Raw genomic sequence first — 19,732 nt, 5'->3', positions numbered from 1 at the left:
CACAGGTCGCTGTGTAACGGCTGTTTCAGTGAGTGACTCACTGACTCACTGGTCACTGTGTAATTGCTGTTTCAGTGAGTGACTTACTGACTCACACAGGTCACCGTGACTCCAGATCAGTTGCATTGCGGATGTGTGTATTAAAGGATGGGATGCTGTGTGCAACTCCTCTCTCTCTCTTTCTGGAACATTAATGGGGTACATTTTTTTACTTTCATACATTATGGCTGAACCCAGTAGCTGACTGCCCATGTGACATTGATTAGTTTTGCAAAATGTAGTTTCCATTCATGCACAGGTATGCAAGCATACTCTCAGGTGCAGTCTGCACTGCAGAGACAATGGTCTTTTGGTGTAGCAGGTGGAGGTTTTGCTCTATAAGGGTGTGAGACACATTCTTAACCAGTCTTCTTTAATAACTGATACTGTCGCCCTAAAACTGAAACCACCAGCAATGCAGTGACTTACGCTGGAGCAAAACAAAATATAAAAAATGCACTACAAATATGTTGAAAGCCAGGTCAGCAAAATGCTCATGTTCGGAGACAAAAACTTGCTCTGCTTCAGTGCCTTGTGTAATATTGTGTGTGTGTGTGTGTGTATGTTTGTGTGAATTTGTAAATGTGTGTATGCATGTTTGTATGGGTTGGTGAGTGCATGTTAGTATGTGCATATGTGTGTGCGTTTGTGCGCATTTGCGTGCATACATGTATGTACACGTGTGTATATGTACACGTGTGTTTACGTGTGTGTTCTCATTCCACAGACATCACTCACTCACTACAAACACGGCCTACTAACCCTACTGCACGCAAAGTCAGATTTAGGGTTGTCCTATAATCTATAAGTTAATCTTTTACTGAAACAGGTTAGACATTGGTCACAGGAAACACACCAGGGCATTAAACCAAATTTTTACCTGCAATGACCTGGATACGACCTGTTCTACTGTACTACCAATGGTGTGAAGCATTGTGTGTGTTTCTACAGTGATCAACATCTCTAATGCCACACATCATTTTAGATGAGGCCCCGAAGGCCCTGTGTAACCAATCATCTGACCAATCCAAGTGATGTAAAGCATGGCATGGTGAAAAAAACGTATAATTAATCATTCAGTTTTGGGTAAGAATATTTGCCCTGCCTCTTTTTCCTTTTGATTTATTTATTTTATAATATATTTGGGGCCTAACCATTGGGGCTGAGTCTAATTCCCAGCCCAATTTTGAACGGCCAATGGTCTGCAGCCGCATTCATTCCACTGCCAATCCTGGAGAGTGTAGATATCCCCAGTTCTCCTAAATGTGGTGTGTCCAGCTGCTGCTTTACACACCGAAGGCTACAGCTAAGCTGGAAAGGAGCGGAGTCAGGAGAAGACCTTTCATTTGCGGCTTTAGCATGCGGTCCACGAGCGCCAGATCGACCTGCGAGGGTCACTAGACAGAGAGGGAACGCTGACCCCAATCCGACTGAACCCTCCCATACACTGGGCAGCCATTAATTGCACGTTGCCCCTGTAGAGCTACCGGCCACAGTCGACGCTGGCATGGTCCAAATTCGATCGGAGACTGCCGGGCTGATCCATGCACCACAGCGTGCTGCCTTAACCGAATGAGCCACCCAGCAGCCCTCTCCTGCCTCTTTCTGTCCAATTAACGTCACTGAGGCTGTGAAGACTGCAGGATTTTGATAGGATTTCACCTGCAGGGGGTGACATTGCTAAGCCATTGCGGTTATTGCTGAGAAGAAGTGTACTTTTGACTGTTACTTTTAAGGTCAAGAGGGTGCGTTTCAGAGCACCAGCCATGTGGCCTCTTGACTTGGCTGCTGCTATATGTAAAGTTAAATTAACTTGAAATTAAATGGATTAGTCATCATCCAATGGGACAGAGAGCCCTGCATGCCATGCTGTGGGGCATAGCATGCAATAATGATCAGCCTGTGTGCTCCTACTCTCTCTTTCAGTATTGAGTCATTGCATTTACAGCCATATTTAAATGCACCCCCCCCCCCCCCCACCCCCACAACCTCAGTTATCTCTGGCAGGTTAATCCCACCAGTCACACCAGCCAGATGCTGAGAGAAAAGTGTGAAGAGTTTCAATTATAGCTATCACCACTATTATTTTCATCATTTAACTATCGACATGCACAGTGGTGTGAGTCTGCTCTGAGTGTGCGTTTATCTGAGTGTTTAAGTGTTCAATACATACTGTTTGTGCTGTACGCATGTGTGCTTTCTGTTTGTGTGTGTGTGTGTGTGTGCGTGCGTGTGTGTCGTTGTGGCTATAAGTGATGTGTGTTAGCATGTGTCAAAGTGTACATGTGCGTGTCCATGGGTTTGTGCAAATGCATATGTGCATTTTGGTATGTCTGTTACATGCGCGTTTGTGCTTGTGTGCATGGCATGTAAGTGCATGTATGCATGGGTGTGTGTATGTGTAAGCGTGTGTATGTGTGTGTGCGTGAGAGAGAGAGAGAGAGAGTGCATGTGCATGTGCGTGTGTGCGGCAGAGAAAGAGTGTGCAGGCAAGCATATGTGTTTGTGTGTGTGTGTGTGTGCGGCAGAGAAAGAGTGTGCAGCAGCTATGTTTGTGGTGTGTGGTGGTGAGTGTGTGTTTGTGTGTGTGGTGTGTGTATTGTGTGAGTGTGTGGTGTGTGTGTTTAATGAGGGGTGCGTTTTGGGATGCATGTGGCTGAGCGTGTGTGTAACTTCTCCTGTGGTTGGTGACTTACAGGTCATCCTCCCTCCAGCCAAAGTAAAAAAACCATAAAGCAGAGGTTCCTCAAACTGCTGCCCTGCTGCCGGCCCACCACTACTCCCTCAGTCAGTCAATGCAAGTGCCTCTCTGCTTCATCAAACGTCTGTCTCCCCCTTTTCTGTCTCACAAGGCCAGAGAGTTACTCCACACAGAACCCTTTAGGATAGCTACATGGAGTTTCCGAAAACTAAAAGAGTTCTTGGTTGGTAACAGGAGTTTCTGGTGCTATATTGTCATTTATGTTGAAGACATCTATCACCACAATATTGCCCTTTATTGTGCATTTTCAAATGTATTCAGTGAAAATTTTCAGCTTCAACAGTAGAGAGACCTTTTAATTATAAGAATACACAGCTGAGTATCTGGTCTGTTTGAAGAATCTGTGATTAGACAAAAATCTTCCCTCTCCCACTTCAGTTTCAGTCTGGACAATGAGACTTTAACAGCTAAAATGAAACTCAGCATTTTCCATATAGGATTTCCAGCGTCTGGCTATGTACTTCAGCTTCTGGCAGTACTTCCATTCAGTAAGTCTTGTGAATTCAGTTCCTATGGCTACATTTATAATGCATTGAAATGCATCCTTCCATCATTCCTTACTGTATCCCCTCATTTCATTGGGACCTGGAAGTCGCTAACTGGTTGCTGTGACAGGTAACGTACAAATTGTTTAATGAATGAAGGAAGGCAATGTGATCTATTGATCCATACGACAATGCCTCCTTTACACAAAAGATTTAGGCCAAAACATGACTGCAAGTCCTATAATGCTTTGCTTCAAACAAGGAAATGAAATCATTGCAGAAAAAGTTGGTGCATAAGTATAAGTAAGGAGGAAAAATCAAGAAAGGATACATTAAGCAAATATAAACCACAATGACTGCAGATCACAAACAGCCATATTAGTCATAAATGTAAGATAGCATGAACAAATAGCTTGTAGTGACAAAAACATAAATTCACATGATATTAAATTAATTAATTAAACTAAATTTGATTTGATTGGACTTTTACATATATTTGCATAATGGAATTATTTCTATAATGTTTAATCGCAGCACAGCTTCATTATTAACTCATTTATAGAGTCCAACAGGCAGTATGAATTGATCTCCAAAAATCAATGATATTTTCAAATGATTTAATCAATCAGATAATTATGCAATCTGCACATTTAGCTATAAATGTAATACAAAGGAGCAAGCCAGTTACAGGCTACAGGTACTACCAATACTTCAAAGTGATAGACGGAAATGAGTCAGGGACAGCTGATTTACAATTTACTAAGGTGGGCTACAGTAAAACAGTAACACACACCAATTCTACAAAGAGATTAACAAAACTTAAACAAAAATTAATATACAGCCAGTACAATTATAGGAACTCTTGCAGGAACTCCCAGCCGCTCAACTTGCTACTCCCAGTACCCTACATTAAAACAGTACAACAAATTATCACCTATATGCGCTAGATTTGCGTTAAAAAAATGCCACATAGTCAGCTAAAATAAAAAAACCCACCAGCAACCTAGGCCAAGCACAAATCACTGCTAATCACACATCAAAGCGGGTCATTTCCCATTAACTAGAGTCACACAGATAAAGTCGGCGATATCAAACGTTTGCCTCACATCAAAACAAACTTTGTTGCTGCTCCTTTCAAATAATTACATCTCTAATTGCACTAACCCACGGTGCGTGGGAGGAAAAGCAGACAGTCCATCAATACCATTTACTAATAAAAACAATTAACTTACAAAAGAAGATTTTTACTTTTACCATTTGCATTTACATAACCATTTGATACAAACATTTAATTTACAATAATTCCAGGTAGCGAGTCTGAATTTGAAGGCTCTTTTCCATGTGAAACTTCCCCAGCCTAGGATGCGATACAGAAATTCAAAAGTGCATATGTTTGTCCAGCTGAGACGGACCATTTAAAAAGACTACTTCCGCCTTTATAAATTCTCAGCATCCCTTAGAATCCTCACCAACAAGGTGAAAATGTCACTCACTCACTGGGTCACACTCTTCATGTCCAAATTTCATCATTCTTCCAATGAGGGGATTCAGCTAAATATTCCCCAATGGCAGTCACTGCTTCTCTACCTAGGCTAGTCATTAAAGCTATAAATATGTTGTTATGAAAAGAAACATTTTTCAAAAGGGACTCTGAAGTTACAGGTGGTTAAGCTGCAGCCCCATATTCCACCCCCTACAGCCACTAACCACAGCACATGGTATGTGTCTGAATTCTTTTCTGCTGTGCTCCTCTGTGATATTCTGGGCCCCACTGTGGAGAAGTGCTCAGCATCACCTTCATTTTCTGAAGAAGCTGAACTTGAAGATTGTGTGTACTCCTGCACGATGCAGGGCTCCACCTGAGGAGCCTGCTGGACTACCATCTCCATGCTCTGATGCAATCAAATTTGAGTGTTCATGGTGGGACCCCTTTAAAGTACTCCAGCTTCAATGCTCTCTTCAGATATAGTCTGACTTGAGGATCAACCTGCCCACCTTCCATGCTTCCTCCTAGGCCCCCTCCCTCGGGACTGACTGGTGGAATACAGACACACCATCTGTATCTCCATCAAAGTCATCATCAGCAATTGGCGCCTCATGGACAGTCTCCAGTGCGCCTGGCAGTTGAGGATCTTGATGTTGCTCCACCAACTTGGGGCCACATGGCCACAACTCCGTCATCACTCACACCTCTGCCCAATGTCCTGATACATCCCTGTCTAATAGTACCAACTTCTCAGTAACTTGAAAGTCTTCTCAACATTCTGATGGTCACATTTATCATGCATGCTCTCTAACACCTCAAGTTGTAGGATATTTGGCAGAAGCAGCTGGTTCACTTGACCCTGTCTTTTATTGCTCAACCACCAGGAGAGGACTCCATCCAACACCTCAATTTTCTCCCACTGTTGGGGAAGCTCCAAAGCTTCTGGACCCCCCCCCTCCCCCTTGTTTTTAGTGGCCTGGCTTTCATCTAAGATTTCAGTATTTTAGAATTGGCTCTATCATTCAATCATTGCCCTGCAACACAGTCAGTGATTTCATTTAAAACATTGGAAAACATGACGTTGATGCCTCTTCTATCTGGGCTGAAGGTGAGACTACCCCTTCAGATGATTTGTTAATGTTTGGGGAACTGAAATCACCTTCTCCATGATTTGGAAGCTCTGTGTTGGATCATCATTTGGCTGCTTCCACTCTTCCTTGCTTCCACAAATCAAATTAGGCTAATTGAGAAGCCCATCTTTTCTCCACCGCACCTAATTTTGCAGTCTGGTAGAGACTCAGAGGGTTGTTATCTGTTCAGACAATGAACTTACTGCACAACATATACTCTCAAAACATATCTGTAACAGACCGCTTGAGGGCCAATAATTGAAGCTTCTTTGCACTGTTCTTCTCCGATGCCCTTAGACCCTGGCTAGCATAAACAATGGGTTTATTCTGGCTATTACAGTCTTGGGATAACACAGTGCGTACTCCTTGGTGACTGGTGCCAATGTTTTGTAGAACATATTGGTGAAGTAAGCATACTAACATGGGAGCTGAGATCAGGTTTTGCTTAAGAGTGTTGAAGGCTTCTTCACACTTTGGGTCCCACAGCAGAGTAAAAGCAAAATGAGAAACCTACCCTTATTTTTCTTTAAAGGGCCTTGGGCATGGAGCGGCAGAGCCAGCTGGGCGAAATTCTTCACAAATCACCTGTAATAGCTCGTAAACTCGAAAAACAGTTGCAACTCAGCTGCAGTACTTGGTCCTTTCCATCCTGCGACAGCACTTATCTTTTCAGGATCTCAAACCACTCCATCAGTTGAGATTATATGGCCCAAATATGATACCTGTTTTTGGAAAAAGAAGCACTTGCTCAGCTTTTCCTTTAGGCCACAATTCTGGAAGAGTGGCAGCACCAGATTCAGATATGGTAAATTCTGCTCAAAGGTGACTGAGAACACAGCCACGTCATCCAAATATAAAGTGAGGGTCTGAAAATGTTGGTCTTCAAGGATCCGCTCCAGTAATCTTTGAAAGGACCCAAGGGTGTTACGCAGCCCAAAAGGAAGTAGATTGAACTCATAGAGCCCAAATGGTGTGCAAAAAGCTGTACAATGAAGATGCTTGTTTGACATCTTGACTTGGTTGTGACCATTAGCAAGATCCAAGGTAGAAGACCATTCAGCCCCACATAGTCCATCAAGTGATTCCTCAGTTCTGGGAGGAGGGTATGCATCTTTTCTGTTTTTTGCATTAAGTTGCCTGTAATCAGCATAGATTATCAATGCTCTACACTTCTTTTTAACTATGACTAAGGGAGAAGAATAGGTACTGCAGCTTTTTTGTATTACTCCCTACTCTAAATGCTGTCTAATATGCACTCTGACCTTCTTATACTGACTAGGCTGACACACTGGAGCCTAATCTGTTACAGCGAAGTGCATATATTTGTGTACCTGAGATGGACCTTTTAAAAAGACTACTTCCACCTTTGTAAATTCCCAGCTTCCCTTAGAATCCCCACCCACAAGGTCAAAACTTCACTCACTCATTGGGTCGCTTGACAAAACCCTTTTTATAACTGCTGTCAGGTAAAAACAGAGTTGGAGTGCAAATGAGCTGAAGATTTCCATGCCACACATGAGTGCTGGATGTCTAAATACTTATGCGCACTTTCCTATGTTCTGGTTTCCTGCTCTCCTCTCTTCCTTCAATTTCTTGTTTCCTTGTGATGTGTTCAGAAGGAATCAAAGGAAGAAAACAAGGTAAAGAATTGAAATGCAGCCTCTGTCTTCTGGCCGTGTCCCATCAGAAAGGAAAGAAACCATGCCTACCTGGATTTAAATCAGAGTGATTTAAGTTAGAGAGATGAAATGACCTTTAAACCTAGATATAACTCACAGACAACACAACAGGACCCAAGGAAAGTATCCTACTGAATGTAAACATCTGCAGATCAGTCTCATAATGACACGTTATGATTGGTGTGTGCCATCAAGGCAGAGAGTGAGGATGAAGTGCTGATTTTCTTGTGTGTGATACAAGGCTCATCTGAGAATTCATTGTGTTCTTGTGTGGATGGCAATCAGGTGAAGAATGCTTGAGCTTTAGCTTTAGTGTGAGGACAATTTTCTGTTGCAACATAATTTCTGATCTCTTCAAAATCAATCCATATTCCCATCTGAGCTTCATCGATAACTAACCGCAAGTACTGAGTCACATTTATTTCTTATTTATATGAAAGATTTTATAAAGAGATTATAATGCAAACCAAATAGGAACAGATGCAAGTAGGGTACTTTACTATTGTCACAGAAGAATCTTTTTGTTTGTTATTTCAGTCTATTTAAAAACAAAAGGCATTTGAATTCCACTATCTTTTGTTCTTGAAATTAAGTTGTTTCTTGGTTACAACTATTTAAAACTTTGTGTTTCGCAACATTTTTTCTTTTTCAATTTTTCCCTCTCATTTCTCATCAGTTGCCTGTCTTTTTCCTTTAATACATTTGTGTATAATGTACTATTCATCCATCAGAGGCTAAATACAGAGTTTGAAATACAAATATTTGTGTAGTATGGGACCCAGGCACATCACTGCCATTTTGTTAAAACCTTTACATTTAGTATAGGATTAGCAGAATATATTGTAGTTTTTGTCATGGGGTATCAGACAACAGTAATATTTTTCGTCTCAAAATTAAAACACTATAATTATTGTTCAAGCTGTCTTATCTTGGTCCTGGAGAGCAACAGGGTCTGTTTGTTAGACCTTAACTGACCAACTATAAAGTTAATTACAGTATCTAGTTTTTTAGGTCTAAATTGTTTGCTGATTTAACATGAAAACAAAAGCAAAGCAGAGAATCTGGCTCAAGGACCAGGGTTGGCCATCCCTGATGAACAGGTTTCATTACAATGTGTCATTATTACCTCAATGTCCCATTGAGTTTAAACAAAGAACATGTCATGTTTTCAGGATTTTTATAAAATATACATCAATAACAGTCAGGGCATGGCTTACCATAGACGAAACTAGATGCAGGACATAATTGTTCGTCATATCTGTAAAAAAATTTAAATACATTTTTTAAAGTCATAAGTATGATACAACACCTGTCCTAACCAGTCACAGCAGTGTTAGAGCTTATAATCAATGTCATAATGCTGTTTTAATGTGTGCAGCATTCATTTTGAATAATTTATTTTACATTTTTAAAAAGTATTATTCATTGTATACATTATCATTGTGTGCTGTCATGTCAGTTCAAGCAAAACTAAGATTTGTATGTAAGATAATAATAACATAGATCAAACCACACTCATATAGTTTGTAGTTAGAATGCCATTTTGGCTCACATTTGTTTACCATTAATGGGGCTAATTCTTATTAGTGAACCACTCACTTAAAAATAAAATAATGTTTGATCTTTTATCTTTGTCCAGTGAAAAATCTATTAAAAGTGCTTTGAATAATGATGCATTTGTTTAGCCATTAATGGATCCAATTCTTATGAGTTAATCAATACCACCTTAACGTTGGATCATTGGATTTGGTCTAAATGCAAGGTCAACTGTGTCAAATGTGCTTTGAATAATATTAAAATGCACCACAGCTGTATGATCCATCCTGATGGAAGCTAATGGGCTGTTAGCTTTGCCGTATCCAAGGAAACTGTACAATAACCTTCTATTTTATTTATGTAAACATTCTGCGTGCATCAGAACAATGAAAATAGGTTTGCTGATGTAATTATCTTATAAGTCCAAGCAGGACTTTTTTTTAGACATATTGTATGTGCATTAAGTTCTATTCAATACAATATCAATAACCTGTTACTTCATTTGGTCAAATGGCATTTTTATAGCCACAGTGCATTGTTTTTCATTACAGTAATCTTTATAGTATATTTCAGTTTGTCATTTTTCAGTTAACTGATAAAAGAAGCGAAACATCTTCTGTACTTACGGGACACTCCTTCTGGAACAAGCAACTGTTCTGTATGATTTCCCTCAGCCTGCCAGGGTGTGTTAGACATTAGTGTCACGATGTCCCTTCCCTCTCCGTCTCTACCGCAGACAGCATTGAGGACGACTTTGAGCTGTCGACAGTGTGCTGCCGGCCCGAGGGCCTGGACAAGCTGCAGGAGCAGACCAAGTTCACCAAGAAGGAGCTGCAGATCCTCTACAGGGGGTTCAAGAACGTGAGTGGCTCCCCTGCGGAGGCTCGGGCAGGGTCTGGGCTTGCTGCAGTCTTGCACTTCCTCTCTCAGCATTGCTTGTTTCTGTCTTAATGTCTCACAATCCTTTGAGTCTCTGCCTGTCTCTCGCTCTCCCAGCCCCCGACCACTCATATAGTCTCTCTTAGTTTACTAGTTTACTTAGTTTACTTTCTCGGCCTCCTACCATCTCCCTGTTTCCTTTACAGTCTCTACAGCATGCATGTCAGAATCCAGTCCTGGATTCTCTGGCCTTCTATACTGTATATAATTATATAATATATATAATATACATTACTTTTCTTTGCATTTAAAGTGGGATATTTAATTTAACTTTTTAAAATAGTTTTTTGTTAATTTAGTGTATTTTCTACAGTGTAGGTACTGTAAAAGAGCATTTCTGTCTCTACCTCACCTGTCTCTCAGTCTCTCATTACATAAAATGCCTTTATTCCTTATTAACCATGGCTATTATATGGGCCATTCTCACATGCTGATGGAGTTATTTGTTTTGTTTTGTGTGCGTCATAATATGGCTTGATGGTATAATATATCTGTTTTGTGCAATGTCCCTTCCCACATCAATTTGTAAATACATTTTATTGTACTGACTGCCTCCTATGGCTTAGAGAGTGATATTGGAAAGAGGGTTGAGCAGGGGGGTTGAGTGGATGATGTCTGAAAAATGAGCTGACCATTTCTGACTGGTCTTATGCAGGAGTGCCCCTGTGGAATGGTCAATGAGGAGACCTTCAAGCTCATCTACTCACAGTTCTTCCCACAGGGAGGTCAGTGCACACCGACTACTACACATTTATAACACATTAATACAGTCCTGTTACAGCTTTATAACATACCCATGCATTCCCATTGCACCTATATAACATACTCTTATGGTCCTTCTACACCTTTATAACATTCTCATATCCCCCCACTACAACCCATTGCACCCACTAGATCTTTATGACATACTCATACACACGTTATACCCTCTGACTCCAACTACATCTTTATGTAGCACACTCATTAACTTCATCTGCAACTCCTGCTACACCCCATCACAACCACTACACCTTCATAATGTACTTGTACTCTCTCATAACAATGCTCCATCCACATACATACACTCCCACTGCACTACACACCATCATATTTCTGTCATCCCCACTAGAACCCCTTAAACCCACTACACCTTCGCCATCATCTTTATTCGCTTATAAAATATATCAGAGAACGTTTGGTTAAAGTAAGGCTAACGTAATTATGTTCCTGTTGGCAAGTTTGAAATGCCAGACTGATTGTGTGATGTAACCACAATGTGTCAGTTAATGAGAAAGGAATTAACAGTCCCAATTAGAGAGGAATCCAGACAGCGTGTCTGCTTTCAGTTGTGATGTTAATGACCTGTTAACTCAGTCCAGCAAAACCAAAAATGAATTGGTTCATATTTTTGAGAGAGGCGGACTGCGATCTTTATAAGCTGGTAGGATATAAGTGCATAAATCAGAAGACCACACTGTGGTGCATCATGCAGCTCTTTTCTGGTTAAAGATTGGGGTAAAGATTTAAGCATTTTGGCAGATCATCCTGCCTTTGTGAAATGGCTTAATTCTTCTCTGCTTTATTGGTGCACAGAATCTACTTCTATGCAGGAAATCACATAAGTAACAATGACAAATTCACAGAAAAATTATTGGATCAAATAATGTTTTTGAAGGACTTGAATGTAAAAATGTAAATGACAAAATATGCATTTTTTTTCATTTCCAGATTCAAGCATGTATGCACATTTCCTGTTTGATGCTTTTGACACTCAGAAGAATGGATCTGTTAGTTTTGAGGTGAGTATTTTGTGTGTACTCAGAGCAGGAGTAGGTAGGTTCTTCAATAAATATGCCTCAGTGAAAGTGACATTGTATGATTGTATGTATGTATGCCATTGTATGTATGATGATTGTACTGAATAACAGGCCTCAACAGGTTTTCATATCTAGATATATTTTTTGAAAACAGATGTCACAAAGAGGTGTCAAACAAATCATCTATGCAGAATTACTTCCACTTGTCTCAGAGTCACCTAGAGTCACTCATTATCTGTTTCTAAGATGTAGTTTAAGTCATAATTTGTTTATTTGTTGTAGTAAATAATAATAATATTTTTTCCCACAGTATAAGTACACATTTAGAGTGAAGTTGGTACATGTATTATGTTTGAGTGTTTTTGGTTTGCTGAAGTTCTGTTTGCACACCCTGTCCCCGTCCCTGATTGCTGTGACCCTCACCCCCCCTCCCCACTCCCCACCACAGGACTTTGTCACAGGCCTGTCAGTCATACTCAGGGGATCCATCGTTGACCGGCTCAACTGGGCATTTAACCTGTATGATCTAAATAAGGATGGGTGCATCACCAAAGAGGTATCATACTATAGAGCAACTACTGCTAGCCTGGCTGGAAGAATGCCTTGTACCTTTTTCTCTTTTACTCTTGTTTTGAAAGTGATTTTGTCTTGAAACTTATAGCCGACCGAATAAACATTGAGCATAACAAAGCAAACTACACCTTGTATCAAATATGTACAGTAGTACCCCTGTCTACCTTATTTTTATTATACAGCCAAAATATTATTTTGTAAATTGTAGAGCTACCCTGTTTGTAAAGGGTGTCTAATTTTAAAATGTTGCTGTTATGAATCAGTCTTTGTAACTGTGTAAACTGTTTGATTCATAGCAAATCATGCTCTTTATTTCTAAAACACCTTTCCTTTCCTTTTTTCTCCACCTGCTTTTTAAAACTGTTCTTATATTGATGCCAATTTGCTGACATTTAGCTTTTCTCTAGTTTATTTGATGAGAGCGTCTGTATTTGCTCTCATTGCTCTTGTTATGTGATTTGATAGTTCATACCTTACCATCCCTCAAAAAGCATAATCTAAATTGTATAACAATACTACTACCTGGCATCAGAGTTGCCAACCAAATGTCATGACATTAAACTAATTAAAATACAAAAAATTCAGTCACATGGAAAAGATGTGAAATAAGTTATATTCATTAACTCATTTGTTAAGTTCCATCTTAATAGATAAAAAACATATTATTGTTAGTTAATTGATATTGACTTATTTAACTGACAATTGCTCCCATGCAAATTCTGTTGAAATAATCTGTAATGTTAAACTATTAATATCCATGTAGGAAAGATTTAGATCTTGGTAAACAGCAATTATTCTATGGATTGATCAGTTAAATACTCAAGATTGGAAGAATATCATGTGAAGAACATAAGAGCATAGTGTTAATAATGATTTAGCTTCACTTTGAGCAGATTCACACATAAATAACAAATGAACCACAGGAGTAACTTCCGAACAGGTTAAGTGGCACACAGGCTACAGGTGGGGAAGAAGTTTAATTGCAATTATATCATATAGTACAAATCCTACAGCACCATTTCACTTGTCCTGCTAATGCACAGGCTGTGTTAGGTTCTTAATAAGAAATAATCAAGGAAATGATAATGCCCTCAGTGGAGCACAATGGTGATGTCCTTATAAAATTCACTGAACTAGCGTAACCAAAAAAATCCAGGTTTACAAAAGACCACTGGTATGCTGCTTCATTTTATAATGAACCATTTCTCCGGGATCAGTGCCATGCAAGTTGGTGTCCGAGAACAAAAATCTGTTGAGGAACAAAGAAAATGTGTGATGTGACTAATGCAGACCAGTGCATTCATATTTTTTACACTAACACGCAACGGCAGTGACCTGTATACTGTAAAAAAATTTGGGGTTTCCCAATTATGGTAACTTAAGTAACTGATTCATATACTTTTGAGTTGAGCTCATCATTGAAGGCTCTGTAGATTCCAAGCTCTGGTGACAACCATAATATTAACCCATATTGTGCTGTAATATCAGCAAAATGTTTTTAGTTTTGTGAACTACATTTTATTCCTCCATTCAAATACAAAACCAAATGACCAATTACTGATTTTACAGTCAGCCAACTTAAAAAATAAAGGCAACAGTGCTTTTCACTGCACCACTGGTCCCTCACTGTCTCTCATCAGGAGATGACGGACATCATGAAGTCCATATATGACATGATGGGGAAGTGTACCTACCCTACCATGCAGGAAGACGCTCCCAGGGAACATGTGGAGAACTTCTTCCGGGTAAGGCACGTTCTGGGTGTGCTCCACCCCTGGCATGGCACAGCCCTACAGCCCATTCCCAGAACATTAGGGCAAACGTTCCTGGTTTCTTAAATTTCCCTTCAATGTAATTTTTACTGAAGAACACTGCAGCGATACCATAGAATGTTGGCCTGTTTGTCACAACAAATCTGGTATTTCAATACTTCAAGCTGGTACGTTCTTAAACTGTTACTGATATATATCCTCCATGGTTAGAAGAATGATACATGAAGGTGTATAGAGTGTAATATGTTTATGAGAGAATAACTCTGCCACGTTGCTTTATTTTGTCAAGTTAAATAGACTGTCCACAGGGGGCACCGCATTGCATTATGGGCTTTTGTGGAAGTTCAGTACTGAAGTCCTGTCCATTTATGGTTTGGTAGAAGCATCTACCAACGTCATGTTTTTAATTTAATTTTTCTCCCGTCAGAAAATGGACCGGAACAATGATGGCGTTGTCACTATTGAGGAGTTCATTGAGTCATGCCAAAAGGTATCTTGTTCCCAAACTTATAAAGCCTTAGAAAAACATAAAGCTACTTTCATTGGAGTTCACTGACTTTTAATGGAAGGTACTAAATTGATTGCTTAATTTTTTTTGCATTTCTTATACAGCCATGAGAGGGTTTGAGCACTTTTACAATGTCTAACTTCTACAATGTTGTAGTCTTCCATCATCTTTATCTTAACTAAATATAAGGTTGTCTTGACTGTCAGGATTCACTTATTTCATAGAGCACACACAGAGTCCAGGTAGTCCAGGTGCATGTGATAGTTGAGGCAGGGAATTATTAGGAATGAGTAAAGAGCTATCAGCATCGTATCAGCCCTTTTGGCTGAAAAGAAAAATAATGCTGTGTGCAGCATTTTCAAGATTATTTTCATAATTTAAAAAAAAAATCTTTCATGACTTGGAAATAGCTTAAATTTGAATAGCTCAAAATAACTTTTTATTTTGCGTACTTAAAATTTCAGGCAAGAAGTCACCTACCATTACTAGCAAGTTAGCGAGTTTTTGTGCGCAATAATGGATATTTTTGATATTTTGAGAAGTTTCTGATGATCTGCTGACTGTACAATGTCTAGTTTCAGCGGCATAAGTGTCAGGAACTGGTTTTTTGAGTTGGACTTTTTTTGACTGACTTCCTGTCAGTTGATTCAGGAGCAGTGGTGCACCTACATTTCATCCCCACAAAAGTGGTCACAGTCTCAGGGGTCCAAGAGAAGCTGGTGTTGGGATCATTACTGAGAAACAGTGATTTAACATGTCCTGGTTAACACTGATGATTGTTGGGGGAGTTAGACAGCCTAAATGGCATAAACTGGAAGTCATAGTGACCGGTCAGTGTATTAAAAGCAGTTTACATTCATGTTGTTGCTGGATCTGCTCTAGTGGAATGTGTTGAGGAGATCCAACTTAGTGAACAGTTTGGCTCAAAAGCAGTACACATCAGAGGCAAGATATTGTGGTTTTTAACTGATATTGCGTCTTTTCACTTACCTCGCTTTCACCTTGGTCTCTGCATTTGAGTCTAAGTCTGAAAACCAGTTCCTGACATTGGAAGGTTCATTAGTAAAGCAAGAAAATACACTCTGAAACAGCAACATTATACCTTCACTACGCTTCATTGCACATAGTATTAATGAATGCAAGCAATTGCATAAACATGAATATTCACTATGTGAATATTCATTATATACATGGTTTTCTCCTTCGCCCTCTACAGCTTCATGGACGCATGTATGATTATTGATTTAGTCTGTACTGGCACATTTCTTATGCTTGACATGTGTGTATGTGTCTGTGTGTCTCCTCTCTCTGGCCAATCAGGATGAAAACATCATGCAGTCCATGCAGCTGTTTGACAACGTCATTTAAGGATACATTTCTTAGGAGACGGTGGAGTGGGCGTGGTCAAGCGAGCCCTGTGTGTTTGCAGTTAGGGACTCCTCCTCCTACCCCACCAAGCCCAATCCCACCCCCACCTCTCCATTGGCTGCCTGACAAGGAGGCTCATCTCCCCCTTGTGTCCTCTCTCTCCTCCCCTGAGACTAGAGGGAGCTGGTGCAGGCTGACTTGCTGGGGGAGCCGAGGGATGGAATTGGAATTTGTTTTACCGTTTGTTTCCTTGAATTTATGAGACTGCTTTGGCATCGAATGGACTCCTGAGCACCCCTATTCCACACCATCACCAAAATCCCTGCCCTTCTCACACACACACACTCACACACACTCACACACATACGCACACACAGGCACCCTTATTCCACACCATCTCCAACCCCCCTCCGCCTCCCATACACACACACTCTCTCTCTCTCTCTCTCTCTCTTTCTCTCACACACACACACTCACACACACACACACTCTGTCACCCCTTGTCTCGGGAAGGGAGGAAGGGTAGAGATCGACGGTCAACTTGAGACTTCAATTACAGTTTAGTTATTTGGCAGATGCTCTTACCCAAAGCGACTTAGAAAAGTGCATTTTACATGGTACACAAACAAAACACTTGATGAAAATCCTTTCCCAAGGGAACCTAGCTGACCAAAAGACTTGGATCCCGGCTGGCTTGGACACCTAACCGTGATGACAGCAATTTGCAGCTTGTATTTTTTTTTTTTTTTTTGACCGCATGATGTCAACCATAGAAAATCTCAGTCTATCAATATATTTATCGACGTGCTCCAAACCCTGCCTGCAGTTCTCCTCGTCTGTCCCTGGATACTTCTCCAACTGTTTGCATCACTTCGGCCTGTCTCTCCCCGAAAGCAAGACTCATGGGAGGGGCAACAGTGTCTGCCCTCAGTCACCTGACCCCTACGGAAGAAACGATTGGTTTCAGATCACTGAGTCACTGGTAACACACAGTGGCTCTACCCCGTTTCTGGTTTCAGGAAGCCTCACTCGCCCATCCCTTTACTACCCGGCACCCCGACACTCTGCAATAGTGCATAGAAGCAACAGTACAAAATGGCCTATGCAATAGCATTCTTGCAATGTTTCTGTGATGTTATTTGTGATGTACGACCATACAGTAATGTTATGAGAATGTAAAGTGTTATCTGGGACCATAAAGGAAACCTTTGCTGTAGATGCTGGCAGACAGCAGTGGTTGTACATACCACAAATCTAAACTCAAAGTCCAAAAACAAGATTTAAAAAAAAAAATGTAATCAGAGTATATGTATTCACATAATTCATATTTAATGAGCTGACCAAGAAAAGCAAGTGATGTCAAATAATACATAGAGAAAGGTTTCCCTTAGCTCTTTTTTTACGTCAGCACAGGACAACCAGCGCAACGGGCAGATGAACGTAGCAAAAGCCAGGTGAAAATGGCTTCCCTTACCGCCGTGGCCGGTACAGGTGTTCTGTTCCGTCCCCTCTGTGACCCCAAAATAAACCCCAGACGGCAGAGGCGCCGGGTCCGACGGCGGCCTTGCCGCTGCCGGTTGCTATGGCGATGCTCCCGCGGGTGCGGCAGGTGCGCGGACGGAGCAGTGGCGCCTCGGCTTCGCCGTCGCCCGAGAGCCGACCCTGCGTGCTCCCTCCAGCTGTGGCCAGCCCAGAGTCCCACCGCCTGACACTTATCAACAGCGCGCTCCTCCGTTTGGTCGCTCTTGTTGACACAAAACAAGCACAAGCCAGACGCAAATAACCAGAGGAGATCTTTTATTAATAATCGCAGCTGGTACGGCACCTTCATAGCACATTCTTCTTCTGTCAGTCCAAGTCCCTGTTCCTCCCGAAGGACATCCACTTCAGTGGTCTGCATTCTTTAGTTGATTATTATTGCTACCTATTTGCAGACAGCGAGCAGGGTGGCATATATCAAGCAGGAATTGAGGAACAGGAAATGAATATCCAAGCGGCTGAATCGCAAGTAGTTCTAGTTCCATAAACACTACACTGTAAACATTTAATTATATGAGTATCTATTTGTTGTATCCAAGGAAATTCCAATTCCAACAGCAGTGATTGGTGACCATTTGGCCTCGAAAGACTATGTTCACAATCCACCTTCTACAGGGTGCCCACTAAGTATGATTTTATGGTCTGGTACAGGTATAAATAACATGACCAAACCTCTCCTGTTCATGGTGGGTCCTATTGTTTTCCCTACATTTAAAGATTCATAATGCTCTTGTGCCCCAAATCTTATGGGCTATCACTATGGATTCATTTATTTTCATCCAGGTGGAAAGTGTTACAGTAAGCATGTAGGTGTCTGTAGCTTGACAAATGTCAAACATAGATGAATCGATAGAACGGGAGGTTTCACATGTTACACAAGGAGTGCAAATTCCCACAAAGAACACACACATTGAAAGAACACACACACACACACACACACACACACACGCACACGCACACAAACAAACACTGACACACAGCTGCATTCTATAATTAATGCAGCTTCTGTTTTAACAAATATTCTGATTCCATGCCAATCCACAGCAGCCATGACCATACTGGTCAATGGGTTGATCATATCTGATGTACTGGAGGAGATGGGAACTTCTGCCACACACACAAACACACACACATGCATGTATACTCTTGTACACACATACAGAGCGGGAGGAATTTCAGTTGCACACAATTAAATGAGAAGAAATAATCTGGCACGCATAGTCAATTATTTGAGAAAGCCTCTGTTGTCAGCACATTTCAGTTTCTTTAAACCAGTTTATAAAATGTCAACCGGAAAAAATATAATATTGTAGGGGTCTCCAAACAGCCTTCATGGGGCGGAGAATGAAATTGTTCATTGGTGCACATGGCTAATTACCTTTGCTAGTGTACTAGTAATTGTTATTTATGCATGACCTTGCTTGCCACATGGAACATTGGCTAGTATATAGTTATATTTATTCACAAGAGTATTGATGATAGTGCACAAATTCATCTCCTCATCAAAAACTAAAGTGTAGCTACTGTATATCTTTCATTTTTGATATGTTAAGTCATGAACATGCCTTCATAATATAAGTCATTATAATAACTACATCTTCAGCTGTTCTCAACACCTCAGCTATAACATGTGTGCTTGCCCAGCATATGAACTAAAGACTTTCTTTGGTAATTTTGTTGCATGTAGTCATCATCATAATTCAGTCATTGAATGGTCAAAAATGATAAAAGGGCCTGATTTGGGCCCTGAGTCATAGTTTGGGGACCCCTGCTGTAAGAGAATTGAGCACTGCAGTAATTTAAAGCAGTGTTTCCCTTTTTTTTAATTTTTTTAAAGAGGCTGGGTTGGCATAAAGGAGGTGAAATCTACTGTAACTGATAACATTCACAGCATCTGTAAAATGAGAGGCGTAGCAGCCATTTTGGGTCATTTAATCATTTGTTTAGTTCCTTATGTTTTAAGAGCATCCTGTCTTGAATGCTTCTTGGCAGTGCTGACCACAGTCACCCCCTGGCTATAATCGCATGCACTGTGTCTAGAGCAATGACAATGAATAGGCCACCGTTACTTGCCATGTGTCTAGTTGGTTAGGCTCTTGCTGTTTCATATATGTATATTTT

At 40.6% G+C, this 19,732-nt stretch overlaps 1 protein-coding gene across 4 annotated transcripts in view; it reads left to right on the top strand.

Annotated features, from left to right (window-relative positions):
• kcnip2 (Kv channel interacting protein 2) overlaps window positions 1–17,985 on the top strand; it is a 123,341-nt gene extending 105,356 nt beyond the window's left edge. For 3 of the 4 annotated variants that reach the window (XM_064320915.1, XM_064320914.1, XM_064320913.1), the window contains exons 2-8: window positions 9,853–9,977; window positions 10,711–10,780; window positions 11,763–11,833; window positions 12,300–12,407; window positions 14,065–14,169; window positions 14,624–14,686; window positions 16,025–17,985. In XM_064320915.1, the coding sequence (XP_064176985.1) occupies window positions 9,853–9,977; window positions 10,711–10,780; window positions 11,763–11,833; window positions 12,300–12,407; window positions 14,065–14,169; window positions 14,624–14,686; window positions 16,025–16,072 (590 nt within the window). In that variant the 3' untranslated portion in view covers window positions 16,073–17,985. Of the gene's footprint in view, window positions 1–2,737; window positions 2,841–9,852; window positions 9,978–10,710; window positions 10,781–11,762; window positions 11,834–12,299; window positions 12,408–14,064; window positions 14,170–14,623; window positions 14,687–16,024 lie in introns of all 4 variants that reach the window. The other variant, XM_064320912.1, reaches the window with a different exon arrangement.
• The last annotated feature ends 1,747 nt before the right edge of the window (window positions 17,986–19,732 follow it).

Source organism: Anguilla rostrata, chromosome 2, assembly GCF_018555375.3.
Source record: "Anguilla rostrata isolate EN2019 chromosome 2, ASM1855537v3, whole genome shotgun sequence".
Taxonomy (NCBI): domain Eukaryota; kingdom Metazoa; phylum Chordata; class Actinopteri; order Anguilliformes; family Anguillidae; genus Anguilla; species Anguilla rostrata.
This window is presented reverse-complemented; position numbering and strand designations above follow the sequence as displayed.